Source organism: Trichosurus vulpecula, chromosome 2 (assembly GCF_011100635.1).
Source record: "Trichosurus vulpecula isolate mTriVul1 chromosome 2, mTriVul1.pri, whole genome shotgun sequence".
NCBI classification, from domain to species: domain Eukaryota; kingdom Metazoa; phylum Chordata; class Mammalia; order Diprotodontia; family Phalangeridae; genus Trichosurus; species Trichosurus vulpecula.
The window spans coordinates 336,877,856-336,903,371 of NC_050574.1; the positions used below are offsets into that span (position 1 = coordinate 336,877,856).

Below are 25,516 nucleotides of genomic sequence, written 5' to 3' on the forward strand. Positions count from 1 at the left end.
AAAGTCAATAAGCATTTTACTAAGTGTCTACTATGTGTTAGGCATTGTGTTAAATGCTGGGAATACAAAGAAAGACAAAATCAGTCACTGCCCTCAGGCAACTCACAACGTATTTGAGATAGATATGTCACTTTGGTGTTGTCCAAACCTATAATTCCCTTCATAATACTGTATTTTTTTTCTCTATAGTTTTTCATCTTGATGCTCCAAATTAAGTTTTCCTCCTCTTTTCTCTTTTATGACCATATGAAGCTTCTGAATATTAACAAAAACAAAACTGTTATTGGTTTTTAGTTCCCTCATTTGGTGACTGCTTTGAGATAGTCAATAGTTATTCAGTTACAAAATATTGATCATGTGTCTGGGTAAATTGCATCTGGGGTTCCCTTTTGATGTTGTCCTGTGAATTCACTGAATTTTCGATCTCTTTTTCTCTTTCCAAAATTTTTTGAGAAATTTTCCTAAAGAATTTCCTGAAATAAATCCTTTCTTACCAACAACTTTCAGAAAGCCTTTTAATTCTTAAATTTTGTTTCCGTGCTCTGTATTTCATATTTGTCAGTTTAGATGACGTTAAATTTAAGTAATCTTCTAATTAAATCATTTTCTGGCTTTTTTTTTTGGATTCCTCTACTGTGTATGGCATTCTGTATTTCTGTAAATGAATGCTATTATTTGCTGAGTAGACTGTTTATATTTTCCATAGACTCTTTTAAACTGTTGAGTTTTATCATTATTTTTTCCTGGAATATCCTAATTGCATTTAATTCCTTCCCTATTTCATTACAATTTTGTTAATCTCAACTTTTTTAACCCCTTCACTGTGTTAATCATCCATTTTAGTGTAGTCTAAAAAACTGATGGTCTTCTGGTGTTTTTGCTTCAGTTTTACAAATCTATTTTTTCCATTATATGTTAGAATTTTTGTTTTCTCATTTCTTTGAGTGAACTATTTTTAAAAAAAGATCTTTTGAGGGTTTATGGTAGTTTTGCTTTTGGGGGGTTTCCTACTGCTATTTTTGAGGGGGATGTTAAAGAGACAACCTCCTCTAGATAATCTTTTTTTCTGCCATAGGGCAGGGTCTCAGGATTGTAGTAGTGCTTCCTACAAATGCCATGAATACAGACATTTTGACTTACAGACACCTGACTAAAAATAATTCAGACATATGAATGACTGAACTGAGACAGGAAAAGCTTCCCTCCAGGCCCCATGAGAATGAGAGGTGTTTCCTGAGCCACTAAGTTATCTTCGTGATAAATGTGGCTACAACAGGCTGGGGGTAGGAGAAAGGACTCCATTATCATATTCCTTTCTCCCTATGGGTTGGATAGTGAAAGGAAATGAAAGAAAGAGGAAAATGGGAGATGTGTTTCTGGTGCCTTCTCATTTTCCCATGGGGGTTGAAGAATATTCCCTTAGTGCCTACAGTAGGTTACATATGTGTAGACTAAGATCTTATTGATAGGAATCCTGTCTTGTAGTGCTGCTGGAAAAGGAGTGGAAAAGGGTTAGGAAGTGGCCATTAAGTCTATCTATCATCCCTAGTCACCACAAGAGCACCCAGTTTTCTCAGATTTTGCTAATTCTTGGTCCATTCCTTCTCACTCTCTTCAGGTTTCTCTTTCAGTCCTGCAGTCTCCTTAATCTCTTAGTCCTTTCAATCCCTTTCTTCACCCTCATCACAGCAGCTGTTCAGAATGCTTATGTATTCCTTTCTCACTGAATGTACCAGAATACATTTCCCCACAAAATCCCCCAAAATAAAATTAATGGTAGGCTCCCAGGCTAGTCCCCAAAAACATGTGTATATGTGTGTGTGTGTGTGTGTGTGTGTGTGTGTAACCCTCATAGCTGAACTCTTCTACTGATGTCCTATTCAAATTCTACATCATGGCATGTAGGTTATCCTATATTTCTGAAGGTTATGCTGGTAGAGTATAAACCCTGACACATCCTAAGCTCTGAACTGTCCATGATCTAGTTGAGCTATGTTTAATTTAGAAACCCTCATCACCAGAAGTTTAGCTGCTGTGCAATTTATTTATTTTTGTCATTATTCATGAAAACTTCTACTGAGGAATGGGTGGGGTTATGGGGGGTGGGGAGAGAAGTGTTGCTCTTCTCAGACCATACTTGATGCATTTTAATCAGTTCCTGGAATCTCTCTCCTTCTCCTTCTCCTTCTCCTTCTCCTTCTCCTTCTCCTTCTCCTTTTCCTTCTCCTTCTCCTTCTCCTTCTCTCTCTCTCTCTCTCTCTCTCTCTCTCTCTCTCTCTCTCTCTCTCACTTTCTCCCTCTGCCTAGCAAACTCTCCCTTATAAGAAGAAAAAATTTAAAAAGAAAAAAAAGTTCAGAAAAACCAGCCAGTACGTTGACCATATCTGACAATATATGCAGCATTTCACATCAATAGACCTTCTCTTACCTCCCCTCCCCCGCCTCGACTTCACTCTGTGATTAAGGGAGGGAATTGTGTGTGTGTTTTTTTTTCCAGTTCAGGTTATGATTACATAGTGTTTAGTTTCAATTTATTGTTCTTTCTTTTTACATTGTTGTAGGTATTATATATGTCCCCTTCCTGGTTCTGTTTATTTTATTCTAAATCAGTTCATAAATCTTTCCATGATTCTCTGAAATTTTCATATTTGTTGTTTCTTATGGCACAATTATATTCCATGACATTCATGAGCCACAGCGTGCTAAGTCATTTCCCAATTGCTGAGCACTGGGTCTCACCACCCTGTGGTTCAGTGGGCAGCCAGGATCAATGACGGAAAGTTACAAACAGAGATATTTCGGCTTAGCTTAAACAATTTTCTAACTAAAGTGTTTCCCAAATTGAAATGAAATGTCTTGTGAGACAGTGATTTCAGTGTCACTGAAGACTTCAATTTGCCATCGTTGTTGAAGTGGTGTCCCTTGATTTGGTGAAAGGCCGGACTCGATGGCCTCAAAAGTCCCTTCAAACATAAAAATTCTTTAAATCTCATAATTTTCACAGTTGTAATATTGACAGTGCTTAGTACAGGGCCTGTACTAGTACAGGGCTGAACATAATAAGTGCTTAATAAATGCTTGGTGACTGATGACAAGTAGTACTCTTAAGAAACCTCCAATATGGTTGTCACTTCCTTCTTTTTCTTCATGTTATTATTCAAATGGAAGTCAATTAAATGAAGCAAAATAATTCAAAGCAGAAAGATGTATCAGTTAAATAGGTACATAAAAGCAAAGGATTGTGAGATTTAGACAAGTAATGTGTTTAATATTAATTACTGCAATGAGAACTTTAATTCTTTTCATTAGCTGAAACTCTGTGAATGTTTTTCTATTATCTATATTGTCTCGCAATGTGAAAATAGTGTGAACAAGCTTTTCTACAGAATTTCCTTGTAGATTCCCTACCTGTAATGCCTCACTACCTAAAAACCCTTTTATAAAGAAGAAAGTTGAGGAGATGGTGGTGTCAGAGACAAGAATTAAAGAGAATGAGATATTAAAATTGGTTCCTGAGAACGCCTCTAAATATCTATGAATACATTTTAATTGAGAAGTAGGAAGACTAGGTTGCTTCTCCAGAAGGGAATCTGCTCTGTTTTTCTGTTTGCTTTCCTTTATGAGAATTCAGAAATGCATAGTTCGATGGTTAAAGTAATAGTATTTTACATGAATTGTTGTTGTTGTTCAGATGTTTCAGTCATATCCGACTCTTTACAGCCCCATTTGGGGTTTTCTTGGCAAAAATACTGAAGTGGTTTGCCATTTCCTACACCAGCTCATTTTACAGATGAGGAAACTGAGGCAAACAGGCTTAAGTGACCTTCCCAGAGTTACACAGAGAGTGAAAGGCTGAGGCCAGGTTTGAACTCAGGAAGATGAATCTTCCTGACTTCAAACACAGAGCTCTGTCCACTGCACCACCTAGCTACTAGATGCTGAATTACCATTTATGCTTTATTGCCATGAAGTATGATAATTGTAATGTAGTTTAATATATAGTGTGATTATTGCCAAATCTCAAAGAATTTTATTAGGAATATTATATAATATTTTAAAACATCAAAAGAGAGTCTTACCTGAGGCAAGGGATACTGTCCTTTGTCATTCCTTCACTTGCTACAGTGCTGGTACTCCCCGAAAGACTCTTCGAAGAAGGAAGCTGGGAAGAGGGATCTGGAAACGGAGGAATTGTTTCTGGTTCAGGAGTAATGATATCTTCAACATCATACTGAAGTCGTACCTCTAATGACTTAAGTAAATAAACATATGTTATAATTTAATAAAAAATCTTATTTTAAAACATTTTAATTCAGTTATATTTGATATTATTGGAAACAATTCCTATATTTAGTAGAATATATTCAAGATCCAGCATTTGGGAAGTCAATAAGCAATTTAGCTAAGAACCCATATCAAGTATATAGCTTATCAAATGGATTATTTCAATCTATCAGTAATTAAAAAGTAAGTGCTTTTTGGTTCTATAGAACTTTGTTTGCGTTTTTGTTCCACAAACTTAACAGTTTAGAATACTTTCAAAAGTAGCATGCAAATTACCATTTTTAGTACATGATTTGTGGAAAATGGAAACTTGCTATTACAGTAGTTCCCATCAAAATAACTAAATTACAACTATATCATTCAGTAATCCTTAACTAAGATATAGTGAGCTTTTCTTCATGATCTTGGGTCAGACTAATCTGATGTGAAAAGCAGAGAATGTATGTTAATTTTGCACATAAGGAGACTGAGGACCAGAGAGGTTATGACTTGTCCTCAGTCACTAGTAGGTGCACAGCTGGTATTTGAATCCAGGAAATCTCAAGTTCAAATCTAACCTCAGACTTTTGCTAGCTCTCTAACACTAGACCAGTCACTTAATGGCTGTCTGCCTCAGTTTCCTCAACTGTAAAATGGGATAATAGCACCTACCTTACAGGGTTTTTGTGAGGAAGAAGTGAAATAATATTTATATAATGTTTTTCAAAACAAAGTGCTATGTGTTAACTATTATTATTATTATTACTCCAGATTTAATGATCTTTACATTACACCTTTTTTGAACAAATTCAACATTTACTGAACAAAACTAATAATAAAGCACACCAAACACCCGCTTAAAATATGATATAGTCTATTGCATTTGGTTTCTTCAATCATTGTGAGTGTAAAAGTTCCATTCTTAATGACTTACCACTATTTCAGTAGTAATTTCATGCCTGCTGAATTTGTAAACAATGACATATGCAGAAACTCCCGCTACACAGAATATTCTGCTTTCGGGACACCAATATATCATCTGGACGGCATAAGGGTCCTCCTCTACAATTTCAGATGTTTGTTTTCCATCTCCTATCTTCTGTTTTTCAAATACTTTTGATGTTTTTAACTTGTATAGCATCTGTAGAGTTACTGTAAAATATTGAAACATAGTTTAAAATGTATTTAAAATAGTCGCTTTCAACATGCTTAAAAAAGAACAATTCTAACAATTCTGTAAAGGTTTCATGCCATGAGTTAGTGCAAATTACCCTCCATGATTTTATTTCAGTAGAATTCAGTTGAAAATACTTTGATTCTGCCCTTTGGAAGGAATACTATCACTGCAGCACCTGGGCACACTGGAAAACCATTGATGGTTAATTCTTTTTCTCACTCTACTCTTTAGTTTCTGGCTTAAGGAAAATATTAAAGGACATATTGTCAAGTTATTCCTTGGAGGGCACCAGCTTCCTCATTGATTTTTATCTAACATGAAGGGCCACACAGAATAATGTAGTTTGACAGCACATTAGTTAGCTGGGACATTTTCCTGACTGTAAGGTGGGCCCAGAGCACCTGTAGGAGAATGATGTGCAATTTGATAGAAAGTACACAGGACTGAGAATCAGAAGACCCAAATTCAAATGCTGGCTTTACCATTTACCAGCTATGTGACCTTGGGCAGGTCACTGAATGTACCTGCTTGAAACCTGCTCTTCCCATTCTGCCCCTTTTCTGAAACCTCCAACAATATATGGTTAGAAATATCTATGTTTTATCAAAGCTCCTAACAAGCATTCCATACCTGTTATGTCACAGGTGGGAAACCAGTTAAATACAACTAAGCAAGCTCTCCTCTCTTGCCTATAAAACACATGGCCTTCTTCAAGAGTAATCAAAAGATACCACAAGCTATAAGGAATCTCTATTCCATTTGGATTCTTATACTAGATCTCCCTCATGACAATGTCAAGCACCTTTGGTAAGCATATATTTCACTGTCTTTTCATCCTTTGATAATAATAATGATCAGAGGATAACTGAACAAAGTTATCTCTCTTTTTAAGCTATCTGGTATAGTTCTGATGTATTCATGGGCTATGTATATACATACATACATATTTATATATCTATGTATATACACATACACACACATGTATATATGTAGAAGAGTGCCTTTAGGATATTTTCCTTTAACAAATTACGTGCTTTTAAAAACTATTTAACAAACAATAAGCACAGTGGAATGTTATATTCTTTACATATTTTAGACAACTATGTGATTATAAAGAGGCAGTCTACTATGAAATAGTGATTTTAAAAGTCTACCTGGTCTATTCTAATACCCCAAAGCAAGGATATCGTCAATGAATATATAAATAATTCTGATAAATTTGTATACATGAGAAAGAGGCATATAATTTAGTCAATACTGAAATTCTTTTGCTGTTTTTTTCTTTTTTTTAGTAATGATGAGATTTGATATTTTTCCATACCTTTGATGTCATTATTTTTCTGGTATGCCCTGAGAAATGATCCCTCACTGGCCTCTACATTTCACTTTTTTGTGTGATATTATTTGGTACTTGCCACATCTACTACCTCCCAATTCTTTTCTCCAAAAAAAGTATTTATGATATACAAGTATGACATTTCTGTGTGTTCTACAAACCTTTGGCCTCTCTCATTCCTTATACTTAAATCAAATATATATTTTTACCATTCTAGCCTAGTCCCAATTTTTCTTGGACATCACCAAACATAATTATGCTTTGATTTAATTTTGATTTTCTTATAAAAGAAATTGAATTTCTACCTCCACATGCTCTGCAATAAATCTTGGTAAAAAAAATTCAATTCTTCTCATTGTGATCTTTTGACAATACTTATCAAGAGCACTGCAATATAAGATAACCAAGAATCCCATGATATGTGATTTTTTTGGGCCCCTACTAAAAACAACTCTACTCCTTTATTTGCTTCTTCAGAGAGAACCTGTAAGGCCGGCCATTCTTCTTTAGCTGCAGCTTCTTTTGGTGCTCTGAGTTCATTTAAAACAATAATATCAATATTGATATAATTTATCTTTTTATTTTTCCACTTTGGGGAATTGGATGGGGAAGAGGCAAGCTCAGAACAGCGTTGCAAAAAACTAAGATAAGGAAGACAAAGAGATCACCCAGGCAGCACGGTGGTGAAACTTTTTCCAGTTCTGATCAAGATTCCATGGATAGGAATAGAAGCAGCAGGTGGCTGAAATAATCCAGGGCTGAAGTTTGCCAAGAGATGAATGGCAAATAGAACAAGGGGGTGAGGGATTCAAAAGGAGAGGATGGTATAGGCCTGAAATGACTAATTATTGGTTCAAGATTGGAAAGGAATTATGGTGAAGTTAGAAAAAAGGTAATGACATAAGGAAGTACTGGGAGATAGAGGGACAGGAGATTTTGATGAGGGAAAAGAATAAGTTTAGAAGGCATGAGGCACATGGAGAGCTGGCATGGTTAGGTATTACATCAGGTGGAGGAATATCAGATTTTCTAAAGAAGGAGAGGATTCCTTGAGAGTAAGCATGAGATCCAGTGTGTGACCATTCTTATGTGTGGCTTAGATGGAGTGAAAGAGATTCAAGAAGCCTGAGGACTTGGGGGATTAGTGAGTCTGAGGGAGCATCAGTGAATACACTGAAGTGAAGTCATCTAGTATGAGGGCAAGAGATAAGGGGGAGAAGAATATGGCAAGTCATGTGGTAAATTCCTTGAGAAAGGAGGGAATGACTTCAGGTTTGGTATGTTATAGTCGCCAGTATTTGTATTGAGTGGAAAATTGTAATGGAGTGGATTTAAAAGGAAAAGAGGTGAGTGATGGGGGTAATGAGAGAGTACTGAAGTAACAGGAGGGAGCAAGGAGTACTCAGACTCCCTCTCCAGGACCAATTGTGGCTTTTAGAGAAGGTATGGCCAGTATTGGAGAGGCTGTCCTGGGATCATGGTGTGATGGAATTAGCTCCTATCAGCTCAAGAGAAGACTTAAATTTTCAGCAGGAACATTCATACCTCAGAAACCAGCAAATGCTATAAATCTTGGCTTGATTCACTGTTTTGATTGTTTAGACTTAAGAGAGTGATGGAAGCATGTTAATAATGCAAATTAAACTTAAAAATGTGTCATTGTCAGTTGCTAAACATTTCCATAGGACATCTACTATACACTTGATATGTAAAAATGAGGTTGTCTATACTCCTTCCTAATTTCCATATCCCTGCCAATGGTAACATAATCTTCCTGGTTCAACAAGCTGGAAACCTTGTAGTTATTATTAACTCCTTTGATTCCTACATGGCATCCATCACCAAGTCCTATTAATTCTTTATCTGTAGAATCTGTTAGATCCATCTTTTCTACTCCATGGGGAAAGCCATCAACTTAATACTCAGGCCTTGACAACTGCAGCAGCCATTTAATGTTTTTAGTCTGATCTAATTCATCTTAAACATAGCAGCTAAAGCAAAATTCCTCAAAAACAATTTTCTTGCTACTCCCTCATTCAAGAATGTACAGTGGAGCCATATTACTTGTTATATCAAATTCAAACACCTTTACTTGATTGTTAAAAGCTTTCTACCACCTGTTCCAATCTCCTTTACCCAATCACAGCGCCAATGTAATTTCTCCTTGAAAGAAACTATGACCACACACAACTGGCTCCTTTATTTTCATTCCTTTGAAGATGCCACTTGTAGGTACTGATCAATTTCACAAACATCTTGAAAGTGGTTAATTCATTATGATTAGAAGTACACCACCACCACCTCCTAATTATTACATACTCACAAAACTTATGTCTGTCTAGAAATTGTAGATAGGTTGCTATTATAATCACATGGGTTTCCTTGAAACAAAGTTAAAAAAAAGGTTTTAAAAATTAAGTATAAGAACATAAGGAAAATTTCCAAAGCCTAGATGAAGGGTCAATAAAGAAATGAGTTTCAAAAGAAAAGCTGAGTCGGAGGAACAAAAATGTGCCAAAAGAATAGGGAAAAAAGGTGGAATGAAATTTGTTGGTCAGCATCAACAGAGAAAGTTTCCTTCTTGAGAGCTCCCTATACCAATAATCTCACAGATCTGATTTTTAAAAATCCCTACTGCTTTGCTGAGTACACAGTCTTATGCATAGTACATACTTAATAAATGCTTGTTGAAGATGAATGCAATAAATATCTGTTGATAACAATTTGTTTTCTGATTCAGTTCAATTTATTTGGAAGAAGAGAAAACTATTAAAAAAATTTTGTTTTTTAAAGCTCAGATAGAAATGAGGAAGGAGGTAGAAATAAGATGACAATTCAGTATACCGTTTGTACATAAAAATGAAAATATATGGCACTTTCGAAAACATTAAGTTGAATAATTTCCCATAATGTATTAAATCCTAGAAAATGTACCCCCCCAAAAATCCATGCAATGGGTGGTTAAATTGCACATAAAATATTAATGCTATAATTTAATTTTTATGCTATAAAAAGAGGTTAAAACTTACTTGCAGAAGCATCCCAAAACTTTATTGATCCATCTGCATGACTAGAGAGAAATTAAACATCAATTAAAACATGATCAAATTAAAATGCCTAATCATTATTGAAAATCCAAAAATCTGAGTAATTATTGGTAAGATCCTGTTACATAAACACTATTATAATAAAACCTCTTTAGAACAAAAAAAAACCCCAAAAAAACCCCAAGCTCCAAACTATAACCCACTTATTTTCTTTACTTTATTTGTAAAATTAAATTGTATTTTTCCAATAAATCAAAATTTACCTTCTCTACATCCCACCTTTTCCTTTCCCTTGTTGAAAAATAAAGAAAAGCAAAAGCTCTGCTACAAATATACATAGCTAAGCAAAACAAATTCTCATTTTGGTCATGTCCAAAACAACGTTTTTATCAGTACTCTGAGCCCATCATCTCTCTGTCAAGAGACATGTTTCCTAAAGAGTCTTCCAGAATCATAGTTGGTCACTATGTTGATCAGAGTTACTATATCTTGGGGGGGAGGGTGGCAATAAGGGTTAAGTGACTTGCCCAGGGTCACACAGCTAATGTGTCTGAGGTCAGATTTGAATTCAGGTCTTCCTGACTCCAGGGCCAATGCTCTATCCACTGCACCACCTAGGTATCCCTAGAGTTTCTATATCTTTCAAAGTTGTTTGTATTTCTAATGTTATTGTTATTATTTAAATTGTCCATGTTTTTCTCCCTTCACTTGCCATCAGTTCATACAAGTTTTCTCGAGAGCCCACTTACTATCTAAATTTTTTTGTCACAAATTTAAAATAAACTTATAACCATCAACAAAAGCAAATAATCAAATGAACACAGGAAAAAGGAACAAAATCCTACCATATACCCTTTGAATTTGAAAAAGAAAGCCAAACAAATTAATAAATCTAAAAAATTTTCTTTCTTAGCATTTGCTTTTAGCCTGCCTGAAGTTTATCCAACCCTAATATCCTAGTTATTTCCAACTATGTAATATACTTCAATAGATACAAAGAATTAATGAAGTTCCTTAAGTTTACTGTAGGAAAATTTTCATCAACTACAGTGGGCCTTAATCCATAGTAAAGACCAATATATATAGATACATTCCTTTATCTGAGAGTAAAAGAAATATCTTTTCACATGTGGCCTATAAGAGAACCTTCCAGAGATCTGAGTCCTAGTGCTTATATGTAGTTTCTTACCAAATATAAATTAAAGAAATGTAAATTGTAAGTCTATACCTAAACAGTGCCAAACTTCTGTATTCTTGCTTCGTAATGCCCCCTACATCCTTGTCTAGGTTTTCATCATCACACATCTAGATTATTGCAATAACCACTTACCTAATTAGTTTCTCTCCCTCCAATCTCTTCTTCTTGCAATTAATTCTGTACTTAACTGCTAAATTAGTTTCCCTAAAACCTCTTTAATCACATCATTCCCATACTCAAAAAACTTTTCACGGCTCTTCATCACCCCTAGGATCACATCCAAAGTGGAATTCAAGATCTTCCACTGTCTGATTTTGATATTCCCTTCCATATTCCTCCTCATGTCTTTTCACTGGAATAATTCTCTTCAGCCAGACTGGTCTCTTCAGTATCTCTTGAATACATTAAGAAAATTACTACTTCCATGCTTTTGCTTAGATAGTTCTCACCAAAAATGATTTCTTTTTGCCTTTTCATCCATGCGAATTCTAAATCATTCTTCCAGGACTAGCTCAACTGTGACAACCTCAATGAAGTCTAACTTAAGGGCTTCTCTATGTAGAAGTCTGCCTTCTCTGCAATCTACAGCAATTAGTGTCTGTACCACAGTACTTAGCATGCAGCTAGAAGTTCTTCTATTCACTTATGTATGTAAAATGCTATGTCCCCAACTATAACTTAAGTTCCTTAAACACAAAGGAAATGTATTCTCCTTCATTAGTATCTCTCACAACACCTAGGGCAGGACTTTACCAGTCCTCAATTAATTGTTGATTGATTAATCAAATACTAAAGAAAAGTATGAATAAAACTGAACAAAGGAAATTGGATCAAAACTCAATTATTCAGTGAAAAGCACACCAACATATCAAGGCAAAAGTCTAGACATCAACAATGTAGTCATGGTTCAATTACTAACACAATGGCTTGAAAACATAAAAATTAGTAGCTGGTTAAATTTCTCCCTAGCTAACGTTTTAAAATAGAATATACGCAACCTAATATTATTTACTAGTTACTTAAAAACAACTTTGGTTGAAAAAACATTTTAAGGTATAATAAGCTTGAAAGCAATGCTGTTATTTGTGGAAAATAGATAGCCAGACAATCAAAATTCAGGTGATAAAAGCATAAACTAAAGTTTTACAGAGATCTGGATGTATATTTGGACTGAGCTAGGCAGAACAGGGTTTTTTGGATATCCTGACTAGTGATATAAGAACTTGAAAGATAAAGTGTCATCAAAGAGATGTGAGGTTTATGGCTGATAATTGGCAGAAATCCAGGAACAAGACAGCAACTAGAGGATGAAAAAAATCTCATACAAATCTTGGTAACAGGTTTGAGAGAGGGGCTTAGGAATTCCTTATCCCCAGCTTAAAATTTAGCTAAAAATGATTTTGGACATTTTATCTAAAGACAACACAATAAAAAATTCTTATCTACACCTGGGGAATATTCAACCCATCTCTCAAGAGGAATAGAATAGTGCAAAAATACTGTATGAACCCTAGTGGAACATATGGAAGGGCAGTATGTAACTGAGAAGAGCTACTACCTGGAGCTTTAGGGTAAATATTTTCATGAGTTTCTACTATTCCAAGAATCATAAAGAAGTAGGGCAAATAATGAGACTGTGACTTTGAGTTTGCTGAAACCAGAGGATGAAAAGAAAGTTTGCCAGATCTCAAGGTTATTTTTCTCCCCTGTTCTCTTTTCTTTTGAGTTCCAAAGGCAACTAAGAAATTAACTTGACAGTTCTCTGTTGTGATCAAGGTCACCAGTGATATCTTGCATGCTATAGTTCTTAATTAAATGCTCGATGATTTGGATTTTGACACATACTTATATCATGCTTTGGGATTTACAAAGCATTTTTTATGCATTGCATCATTTAAACTCACAACCATTCTGTGTGATTTATGTGTAACTATCTTCATTTTTCAATATGAAGAAACAAAGATCCAGAGAGGTAAAACTATTTGGTAGTGGTCATGAGAATGGTATATACTAGAGCCAAATCCCAAATGTGGATCCTCTAATGGTGTTGTGCTTTTTCTATATAATAGCAAGGCCTTGTTTGCATTAAGTATTTAACTTCACATGACAGCAAACATGGCAAGTGAGGAATGAAGACTCAAAGGAAGCACCAAGACAGAAATGAATTCCAGGGAGCTGATGACCAGCATTTAAGAGGGGAGCGAGCCCCTAGGTCTGTCTTCCTGACTTCACAACCAGTACTCTGTCTACTGCCCTATATTGCCTCTCAATAATGCAATTAACATTATTATAAAAAATAAAAAGGTTGAGAAGGGCAAATTTACATGAGTATTTCTCCAAATGTCAGGAAAGGACAGCAAAGGGTAATTGCATTTATATCCTTGGAAAAATAAGACTTTATAAGCTGACAGTTTTCATAGCTGCCAATTCCTAAAAATGAGCATTATAAAAAAAACCTTCCAAGAGACAAGAGCAGTCTTTTGCTTTTGTTGACAGATGTTAAGCAGGGAAGCCAAGTTTGAGTGTGGATCATAACCTAGTACTCGAAATACAATGGCAACTGTCAAATAACCCAAAGGTACTTAGAGTTTGGTATGGAGAATGCAAATTTACCAAGATTTTAACATGAAGAGGCAGGAAGGCTCTAATGGAAAGTTCCAGGGATTTGTACTTGGTCTTGTGCACTTTAAAAATTCTTATAAATGACTTGGACAAAGGTATAGGTGTTATGTTTATCAAATATGCAGATGATACAAAGGGAGGAGAGATAATTAATAATCTGAACAATAAAGCCAGAAGCTTAAAAGTTCTATACATGCTAGAACACTAGGCCTAGGATGATACTTTAGAAATTGTCGTCTAAATAATATGATGAAATTTGTTAGGGAAAACGTAAATCCTGGATAGATGCTTGCCTAGAGGCAAGCATCATAGATGCGAACCAGGCCAAAATAAGCATAGAAGGCAACCTTAACTGGGGGTGGGGAGCATTGGCCCATAGGAGAGACATCATCCTCAGGGCACCAGACCCATGGACAGATAGCATAGGATACCACAAGGCTGCTACTGACAAGGCTGCCCAACCTCTCTCACCCCAAGGAAGCAGTCCAACTGGCAGCTTCTTATTTTAACTAATAATTCTCAATAACTAGGACACTGGTTTTTAGCATTTGGCATGGAATAAGGTTGATTATTAGGGTGGGTTGCTAGGGCAAGGGGATGGTGGCATGGTAACCTTTATTCAAAGAGATGCTTTGGGGAGAGGGTTGAAAGAAGACGTGAAGTCACCTCTCTCCAAAGAAACAAAAACCCATTGAAGTATAATGTTAGAGGACCTTAATGGTCATCTAGTATAATTCCATTTTATAGAGGAAGAAAATGAGGCCCAAGGGAGGTTAAGTGAATTTCCCCAGGTCACAGAGGAAGCCTTATAAAACTGTACCAAAATTGAGGCTGAGATGAGGTAAAGTTAAATGGAGCCCAAATCTCCTGAGTTAGAATTAAAAGAGCCCTTGAGACCATCTTTCCAAGTACTTCATTTTTACAAAGTGGGAAACATAAGCCCAAAGTTATATCAGAGCAGGGACTAGAACTCAAGTCTCTTGACTTCCAGTTCAACATTTTTTTCAGCCTGGTTGTTGAAATTTGGGGAAAGGTGTGGCTAGACAGGAGTTCATCATCTCACAAAGACCGGGGAGCTTTAATGGAGTGCAGGCTCAATAACATTTATTAAACTTCCATCAGTGACAAGGCTTTGGTCCATATATGAGTCATACAAAGATAAAAAGAATGTCATTCTTGCCTTCAGAGAGTTTGCTACACACAGATAACAACAGTTTGACCAAATAGCGAGACTAACAATTCAGGTGAGCCAGAAGAACTTTACACAGTAGATGACATTTGATCTGAGGCGAGAAAGAAGAGAGGAGGGAGTGAATTTCAGGAATTGGAGACAGCCTCTGCAAAATCATAAGAGATGAGAGATAAAAGGCCAACTTTATGGAATAGTCAATAGGGCACTTTGGCTAGAATATAGTCAATACAAGGGAGGAACATTAAATCCAGGTGGTAGAAGACCCTGGGTCTTTTACAGGCGTGATGGACATAACATTTAACATTCTACACCATTTTTGGTTTTCTCCAATAATCAATTCTCTTTATGTAAAAGGTAGATGTGAAGATGGACAAATGTCTTTGTTTTTATTTTTTGTTATTTGGGTGGGAATCAGGAATTTTAGTCATTGTGTGCATCGACAAAGAAGTGAGATTCTAAAAAATAAAGGTAGGGACAAGATTGGTGAATTTTTAAAATGCCAGATGGAGGAGTTTGTTTAAGCATCAGGCAGCGGAGAAATACTTCTAGAGGCAATAGATTTTTAAACAAGACAGCGACAGTCAGACTTGTGCCTTAGGAGTTATGAATGAAATATGGCAGCTAAAAAAAGTGATTTTAGGCTGCATCAAGAGAGGCACAGTACTCAGGAGAAGGGAGGGGATAGTCCCTCTTTGCTATGCTCATGAAAGATTAGATATGGAATACCAGCCATTGATAAGCAGGAAAGTGTCCTAAAGAGGACAACTAGGATAGTAAAAGCTCTTAGGATTACACCATATGAGAAGCACAGCTCTCCCCAGCATCACCTCCTTCTTGCCTGACCACTTGCTTCAATTTCCTTTGCTGAATCATCACATATCTTCTACCTTAAGCATGAGGGTCGCCTCAAGGATGTGGCCTAGGATTTCTTCTCTTTTATGTTTAAGGTTTCTCCTTTGGTAATATCTGATCTCGTGGATCCAATCATCATCTTTATGCAGATAATTCCATAGATATGTATATATCTATATGTATGTATCTATCTACACACACACACACACACACACACACACACACTGAAACTTGTCAAAGCTTTGAAGTAGTATGCATTGACCTCATGCTAGATACCAGAGAAACAATGAGAGATGAAAATGATTTACTTGTTCTATCCTAAATATCAAGAAGACCCAGATAGTTCCCAATAAAGAGGAGCAAGATTATTGCAGGAAAAGATTGTGAGCTAAGAGGTTGTTTTCCATGCCAGATGGGGATAACTTTGGGCCTAAGAGCTAAAATGTGACAAGGCCCCAGACACGGAGAGTTTAATAAAAGAGTGATAATTCCCCTTTTGAGGAAGAAGGAACCCCCAATAGTAGAAGATAACTCCAGTAGATGGCAGCAGCTGACTGCAGTTCTGCAAGGAAACATCATGAGAGGGAGGAATGGGAATCTTCAGAGGCATTGAGAGGAGGCTGGTTGATAGGAAACTGATTTGTAGGGGTTATAAGCCTAAAATCAATCCTGTCCATAGAGAGACCTGACTTGTGTTTTTTTGGAGGAGGAGGTGGAACTTTCTCCTGCTGTTCTATTTGTTAGTCTGTACACAAGCTTTATGGTTCTTTGTGTACTGGTAGAGAATATATTGGATGTACTAGAGCCATATCCTTATAACAATGATTATCCTAAACCGGGAGGCAGAGAAGTGCAAGGTCATGTCTCTCACATCTCTTCCTCCATGTAATACACACTCACATATGTATATAATAGAGATACTTCATACATATTTGTGAATACACAAAGTATGCATATGTGTGTGTGTATGTATGTGTGTGTGCATGTGTGAACATGTATTCATGGGCATTTGGCCCAGAATTCAGGACTTGGCTATTTTAGTATCTCAAGCTAATGGGATATAGAAGCAATCAATTATGAAAACTACGAGCTTATCTCTGGTTGAGTATAATTTATCTGAATTGTGTCACCTGAGCTTGGTCCAGGTACCTTTCTTCTCAGTGAGCTGGGAAGAAGACATCAGCCTGACTTAAAAATTGCTTGATGTCTTTGTCCTGCATTGCCAATGAAATTGTAAGCTCTTTATTGGAAAAAACTGTTGTCTTTTGCTTCTCTTGTATCCTCTAACACCTAGCACAAATCTAGACACACAGTCAATAAATTCTTGATTAATTCACCAATAATCTTCTACTTACTTACCCTGTAATAATAATTTCTGGATACGTTTGCGCCCCAATGTTCCAGGTCCCTCCACTGACTGGCCACTCCTAAGCAGAACAATCAGAAATCATACGTGAGAGCATTAATTTTTAAGTCTGAATGCATTAAAACATTTTTAAAATCACGCATTATTTATTTTTAAGAAAAAATATGCACACATGAGAAGTAAATAGCTACAAAGTTTTAATTACTTTATAGAACAAACACCACCAAACCCATAATTGCATTTCCAGTAAAATTTAGGGTTTTTCTTATCAATATCACTTCTTTAAAAAATAAGTAAAACAAAACCAGAAATAAGTCTGATGGGGAGTTAAAAAATGTATTTGTTTGAAGAGACTAATGTGGATGCACAGGAAGCTCCCCAACCCAACTTAGATTTTTGAAATACATGTACTAAAGATGGAAGCAAGGGCAGGAGACAGGATGGTTAAGGTAGCATGGATGGTACCGTAAAAATACTATCACAAGGGCTAAGACTAAAACTGAGCTGTTGCTGCAGGGAAAGTTAAGATCAACAAAAAAGGTTTCTGTTTTGATCTTAAGCTATATTGGGGAAGGGAAGAGGATCAAAGAATGCATAAAACCACTGCTCAGGGCAGATGAAATTAAGATAATTGACCAAAGAGGGGAAGGGGTGCTACTCAATTACAATTTTACTTCTATCTTGTCTGCTAGGACAAGTACTTTTTGGACGACTAAAGGGGAACCTAACACAAAGGGCTAACAAGCTTAGATTCAAGATAAGTAAAAAGCCAGTAAATACCCTAGGTACCTTCAATTCAAATGTGATTGCTAAGTCACTGTCAGAGGCATTTAAAGATCATGGAGAACAGGCAAAATACCACTTAACTAGAGAAGGGCAAAGGTTGCCCTGATTTTCAAAAAAAGGAAAAAGTATAGATTCTGCAGCTATAGATCCATGAGCTTGATTTTGTTTTTAACATTTTATAACTGTATTGGATAAAGGAATAGATGATATCCTTACACATTTTTTCAGATGACAGAAAGCTAAGAGATATGGTTAACACACTGGATGAAAGAGTCAGGATCCAGGGAGATCCTGATAGAACTAAAGCATTAGGCTGAATCTAAGAAGACGAAATTCAAAAGGGATGATTGTAAATCTTACACTTGAGTTTAAAATATCAAATTTGCAAACACAAGATAGGGGAGGCAAGGATAGACATCTTATCTGAAAAGGATTAGTTTCAGTAGATTCCAAGCTCAAAGAAGTGGCAGCCAAAATAGTGAAAGCAAATGAAAGTAGTGAGGTATAACTTTCAGGAATAAGAAGGTGATAGCTCCTCAGTTCTCTAACCTACTCATGACACATCTAACATATCATGTTCAGTTCTGAGAGCCATAGTTTAGAATAGGTAGATTATTGTTAGCATTGATCTAGACAGTAATTAAATCTATGGAAGCTGTTGTGATGACCAAGTGAATTAATATAGAGGAAGAAGAGAAAAGAGCCCAGGACTGAACCCTGAGGGAGATATGTAGTTGGAAGGCATGATCTGAATGAAAATCCAGAAAACGGACTCAGAAGGAACAGTCAGATAAGTAGGAGAACCAGATTAAAAGGGGGTGAAAAGTAGAGGGAATGGGTAACTTGAATCAATTATGGCTTTCTTTAGTTTGTTGTGAAAAAGAGATAATATGACTGTAGTTTGAGGGGGTTAAAGGAAAATTTTTGTTTGTTTTTTTAAGGATGAAGGATCATGTTTATAGACAAAAGGCAAGAAGCCAGCAGAAATGAGAGACTGTGTTTTAGAAAAAGAGAGCAAAGAGGACAAGTTGCAAAGGAATTTGGGAAGGGATGGGTTCCAGAGTGCAAGCAAAGGGATTGACCTTGGCAAGGATAAAGGCCATCTCATTGTCAGAAACTAGCACAAATGGTAAGAGAATAGATGTCTGATATAGAGAGGTTTTGAGGTATGGAAGAAAGAAGAGGGAGATCCTGACAGATGTCCTTGATTTTCTCCTGTAAAAAAGGGGAAGTAAGATTTCTCTACTGATAGGGAGCATGGAAGGGATAATGTAGGTGGGTGGGGCAGAATAAAGAAGGTGTGGCCAACTCCTCAGACAATCCCAATACACTTCCTGTGTAGCAGCATCTCATCATCCAATGGCTGGAAGCATTTTGCTTATTGCAAAGATTAAGGACTTTTACATCTAAATTAATGCCTTTGATGATTTGATTCAATAGATATGTTCTCACCTGATAAAGTGCAGCTAGGTAGTACAGTACACACCTCAACTCCCTTCAGAGAGGCCACAAATTAATTAAGGTATAGTGTGATAAGAGCAAATGAGAAATCCAAAAAGCTCTAAGGAAATCTGAAGAGTAAGGGAACATTTTTGGCTTGGGGAGACTAGGCTCCATAGAGAAGGTAATATCTCATCTCTAAAGGAACAGAAGGATTCTGGCAGTTGGAGATGAGGAAGAAAAACACTTAGGCATGGGGGCTGGCTTGTGCATGAATGAAGAGAAGTGAGGGATTGAGTACCAAATTCATGAAGTAATGTAGCTTGCTTGGAACGGAACATGTGTGCAGGAAGGCTAACATGAAATATGTTTACAGAAGTGGTCATTTTTGATTAATTGTTAAAAAGAAAAGCAACTGGCAGAGCCAAGATGGCAGCTGGAAAGCAGGGACTTCTGTGAGCTCCCACCCAGGTCCCCCCCAAACACCTATAAAAATGGCTCTGAACAAATTCTAGAACTGCAGAACCCACAAAATAGCAGAGGGAAGCAGGCATCCAGCCCAGGACAGCCTAGATGGTCTCAGGGTAAGGTCTATCACGCACGGAGCTGGGAGCAGAGCACAGCAGAGCCCAGCGTGGGCTGCACCCAGACCAACCAGACTGGGAGCCAGGCGGCACAGGCCCTAGCACCCTGAATCAGTGAGCTGTAGCAGTTACCAGACTTCTCAACCCACGAACGCCAAAGACAACAGGGAAGGTTAGTGGGAAAAGCTGCTGGGACAGAGTGAAAGGAGTTCGTGGTTGGCCATGGCCCCTGGGGCAGCAGAGGTGGTGCAGCTACAGAACTACAGCTGCAGGTACTTCTGGCCCCAGGCCCACCTGGTGGGAGAAATTAAGTGGGGGATCTGAGCAGGAGTGCAGAGCCAGCTTAGATCTGAGTCATGATCTGGGTTGGCAGTGCTTGGGGAGGAGGAGTGCTGGTGTGGCAGAGTTTGCTGTGTAGAAATAGTTCTGAAAACAACAGCACAGCCCCTCAAGCTTGGGACAAAGTACTCTCTACTCTACAAGCAGTCATATCCCAACAAAAAACTCAAGGGTCAAGTAAGTTGGCTGGGAACATAGCCAGGGAGTGAAAACAGTCTCAGATTCTGACTCAGACTTTGGAATCTTTCCTTGGTGACAAAGAAGACCAAAACATACAGCCAGAAGAAGTCAACAAAGCCAAAGAGCCTACATCAAAAGCCTCCAAGAAAAACATGAACTGGTCTCAGGCCATGGAAGAGCTCAAAAAGGATTTGGAAAAGTAAGTTAGAGAAGTAGAGGAAAAATTGGGAAGAGAAATGAGAGTGATGCAAGAAAACCATGAAAAACAAATCAAGGACTGGCTAAAGGAGACCCAAAAAAATACTGAAGAAAAGAACACCTTAAAAATAGACTAACTCAAATGGCAAAAGAGCTCCAAAAAGCCCATGAGGAGAAGCATCCTTGAAAGGCAGAATTAGCCAAATGGAAAAGGAGGTCCTAAAGAACACTGAAGAAAATACTACCTTAAAAATTAGATTGGAGCAAATGGAAGCTAGTGACTTTATGGGAAATCAAGATATAAAACAGAACCAAAGGAATGAAAAAAATGGAAGACAATGTGAAATATCTCATCAGAAAAACCACTGACCTGGAAAATAGATCCAGGAGAGATAATTTAAAAATTATTGGACTACCTGAAAGCCATGATCAAACAAAGAGCCTAGATATCATCTTTCAAGAAATTATCAAGGAGAACTGCCCTGATATCCTAGAGCCAGAGGGTAAAATAGAAATTGAAAGAACCCACCGAATGCCCCCTCAAATAGATCCCAAAAAGAAAACTCCTGGGAATATTGTCGCCAAATTCCAGAGCTCCCAGATCAAGGAGAAAATACTGCAAGCAGCCAGAAAGAAACAATTTGAGTATTGTGGAAATACAATCAGGATAACATAATATCTAGCAGCTTCAACATTAAGGGATTGAAGGGCTTGGAATATGATATTCTGGAGGTCAATGAAGCTAGGATTAAAACCAAGAATCATTTACCCAGCAAAACTGAGTATCATGCTCCAAGGCAAAATATAGATTTTCAGTAAAATAGAGGACTTTCAAGCTTTCTCAGTGAAAAGACCAGAGCTGAATAGAAAATTTGACTTTCAAACACAAGAATCAAGAGAAGCATGAAAAGGTAAACAAGAAACAGAAATCATAATGCACTTACTAAAGTTGAACTGTTTTGTTTACATTCCTACATGGAAAGATGATGTGTATAATTCATAAGACCTCAGTATTAGGGTAGCTGAAGGGAATATATATATATAGAGAGAGACAGAGGGCACAGAGTGAGTTGAATATGAAGAGATGATACCTAAAAAAGTAAAATAAAACTAAGGGATGGAGAGGGACATATTGAGAGAGGGAGAAAAGGAGAGAAAGAATGGGGTAAATTGTCTCACATATAAAGTGGCAAGAAAAAGCAGTTCTGTAGGAAGGGAAGAGGTGGCAGGTGAGGGGGAATGAGTGATTCTTGCTCTCATGGGAACTGACCTGAGGAGGGAATAGCATACACACTCAATTGGGTATCTTACCCCACTGGAAAGAAAGAAGGAGATAAAAAAGGTGGGACTATAGAAGGGATGGCAGATAGGGAGAGGAGGTAATAAAAAAAACACTTTCAAAAAGGGACAGGGTCAAGGGAGAAAACTGAATAAAGGGGGATAAGATGGGAAGGAGCAAAATATAGTTAGTCTTTCACAACATGAGTATTGTGGAAGGGTTTTACATAATGATACGCATGCGGCTTATGTAGAATTGCTTGCCTTCTTAGGGAGGGTGGGTGGGGAGGGAAGAGGGGAGAGAATTTGGAACTCAAAGTTTTAAAAACAGATGTTCAAAAAAAGTTTTTGCATGCAACTGGGAAATAAGATATACAGGTAATGGGGCACAGAAATCTATCTTGCCCTGCAAGAAAGTAAGGGAAAAGGGGATGTGGAGGGGAGTGGGGTGAGAGAAGGGAGGGCTGACTGGGAAACAGGGCAACCAGAATATATGCCATCTTGGAGTGGGGGGAGAAAATTTGTAATTTAAATTCTTGTGAAAATCAATGCTGAAAACTAAAAATAATAAGGAAAGAAAGAAAGAAAGAGAGAGAGAGAAAGAAAGAAAGAAAGAAAGAAAGAGAGAGAGAGAGAAAGGAAGGAAGGAAGGAAGGAAGAAAAGAAAAGCAATTTCTCATTAATGACATCACAAATGATCATAATTCAAATTGCCTAATGTTTTAGCAATAGCTTGGTGACCTGGATTATCTCTCCCCCTGCCCCGCCCCCCAAGCCATAGACTTGATCCTGGAAAAGGTACTTGTTAGCATGTGATCTGATCTGTAGGATCTGGGCAGTATTTAAACTAAGGAGTGTTTGGGGGTCAGAACTTCTCAGTGCCACTTCCTTCAGTGGCATTACGTTTCTGGAGTTGTGGAGCAGACACACCTTTCATTTTCCCCTGCTTGCCTTGTTTGTTCCACAGTGAACAGACTGTAAAAAAACCTGGATTTGCCACTTATACATGAACAATATGTTTCAGGAAAGGCATAAGATAAACCATATACATGCACATATGTATATATTTTGTATATAAAAGAAGTCTTTAAGAATTAAATTGCCTAGCCTTATCTGTAGCATGAGATAAAAATATACCAGAAGACTAGGATGAGAAAAGTGCCTTAGCAGGTAGGCAATCAGTCAGTTAGTCAACAAGCATATATTAAGCACTTATGCAACAGTCGCTGTGCTAAGCACTGGGGGTGCAAGTAAGACAATATGTATAATAATAGGTACATACAGGACAGATACATGGAAAGTTAAAGGTAATCACAGAGGAGAAGGTGCTAGTGGCTGATGGTTAGAGAGTACCGGGAAAGACCTCCAATAGAAGATGGAATGTGAGCTGAATCTTAGCCAGGAAAACTAAGAGGTAGAAATGGGGAGGCCAAGCATTTTAGATAAAAGATACTCTTTAGTATTGGTAGACAGTGAGTACTCACCAAACTTGTGAGTATTAGTACCCAGTGAGTCAGTCAATAAATGTTTATTAAGTACCTTCTGTGTACCAGGTACTGTGTCAAGTGCTAGGGAGACAAAAAAAAAAGCCAGGAGCTCACAGAATAATGGTGGAGACAACATGCACACCACCAGGTATGAACAAGCTATATACAGGATAAACTGGAAATAAGCAACAGAGGGAAGGCCCTAGAATTAAGTAGATCACAAAAGGCTTCCCGTAGAAGGTGGGATTTTAACTAGGTTTTGAAGAAAGCCAGGGAAACGTGGCGGGAGAGATGAGAAGGAGGAAGGGCATTCTAGGCATGGGGGACAGCTAGCAACAATGCCCTGTGTCTGGAGATGGAATAGCTTGTTGGAGGAACAGCAGGAAGGCCAGTATCATTGGATCACATAACGATAATGATGATGTTGATAATAATAACAATAAAAAACTCCTATTTATATAGTGCTTACTATGTGCCAGGCACTGTGCTACACTCTTTACAATTATCATTCCATTTGAGCCTCACAACAACCCTGGGAGGTGGATGCTATTATTATCTTCATTTTATAGGTGAGGAAACTGAAGCAAAGAGATTAAGTGACTTGTCCAGGATCCCACAGCTAGTAAGCGTCTGAAGCCACATTTGAACTCAGGTCTCCCAGTCCAGGGCTACCACTCTATCCCCTATGCCACTTAGCTGGAGCAGGGAGAGAGGGAAGGTGAGGAAGGGATAAAGTGAAAGAAGAGTGGAAAGGGGAGGCAGGTTATGGATGGTTTTGAATGCTAAAAAGAGGATTTTATATTTGGTCCTGGAGGTTATAGAGAGGCATTTGAATTTACTGAGAGTAGGGGTGGGGGTGGGGTGACATGGTCAGACTTAAGCTTTAGGAAGACCACTTTGATGACTGAGTGGAGGATGGATTGGTGGGAGATGTGTGGAAGGGAGACCAACCAATGGACAATTGCAATAGTCCAGGAATGAAGTAATTCTGAGTTGTTGGAAGTGTCAAAGGAGAGAAGGGAGTGTATCTGAGTGATGTTAGGAAGGTAAAATCAACAGGTCCTGGCAAGAAATTGGATATGGGGAAGGGATGAGAAAGAGTGAAGAGCTAAAGATGACATCTAGGTTGTAAGCCTGGGTGACTGGGAGGATGGTGGTGTCCTCAGCAGTTATATGGATGTTAGGAAGAGAGGAAGGTTTTGGGGGAAAGAAAGTTCAGTTTTTGACAGGTTGAGTTAAAGATGTCTAAGGGACACCCAGTTCAAGATATCTGTTAGTAGTTGAGGATGTGAGACTTGAGGTCAGCCAAGAGGTTAGGGCTGGATAAGTAGATCTGAAAATCATCAGTGAAGAGATGATAATGGAATCCACAGAATTCTGATGAGATCACTAAGTGAAATAGTACATTGGCTGAGAAGAGGACCCAGGACAGAGTCATGGGGAACACCCATGATTAGCATGCACAACCTGCATGAAGATCTAGCAAAGGAGACTAAAAAGGAGCAATCAGATATGTAGGAGGAGAATTAAGGGAGAGTAATGCTATGAAAACCTAGAGAGGAGAGCATAAATAAGAAGGGGGTGATTGTCAGCATTGAAAGCTGCACAAAGGTTAAAAAAGATGAGATGTGAAGACAGAGAATACCTTGCAAGAAGCAGCAAGTAGACAATTGTAACTGGATCATAGAATTGGTGGAGGGGAGTAAAGTATAAGAAGACTGGTGAAAAGGGGCTAGGTCGTAAAGAGATTAAATGTGAAAGAAAGGACTTCATATATTATCTTGGAGGTAATAGGGCACAGTACTAGGGCTTATTGAGAAGAGAGAGGGATGACATTGCCAGACCCACACTTTAGGGAAATCACTTGGCAACAGATTGGAGCAGACAGAGACTAGAGGATAGGAGAACAATTAGGAAGCTTATTAAATAATCTAGGTGAGAGGTGATGAATGCCTGAACTACAGAGTTGACTACAAATAGAGAGAAAAGGACATATATACATTTGAATGAGAGATGCAAGAGTAGAAACAGTGAGACTTGACAACAGATTGGATATTTTGGGTGCATGTGAGTGAGGAATTGAGGATAACACCAAACTTGTGAGCCTGGAGGACTGGAAAGATGGTGGTGCCTTAAACAGTAACAGGAAAATTCAGAAGTTGCATAGGAGG

General features: G+C 37.7%; 1 protein-coding gene across 1 annotated transcript in view; it reads right to left on the reverse strand.

Moving 5' to 3' along the window:
* The window catches only part of STXBP5L (syntaxin binding protein 5 like), a 324,117-nt gene that overhangs the window by 135,536 nt on the left and 163,065 nt on the right, over positions 1-25,516 (reverse strand). Inside the window, exons 13-16 of the mRNA XM_036744107.1 lie at positions 17,047-17,114; positions 9,806-9,846; positions 5,198-5,415; positions 4,080-4,252 (exon numbers count right to left, since the gene is read on the reverse strand). Of these exons, the coding sequence (XP_036600002.1) occupies positions 4,080-4,252; positions 5,198-5,415; positions 9,806-9,846; positions 17,047-17,114 (500 nt within the window). The remainder of the gene's footprint in view (positions 1-4,079; positions 4,253-5,197; positions 5,416-9,805; positions 9,847-17,046; positions 17,115-25,516) is intronic.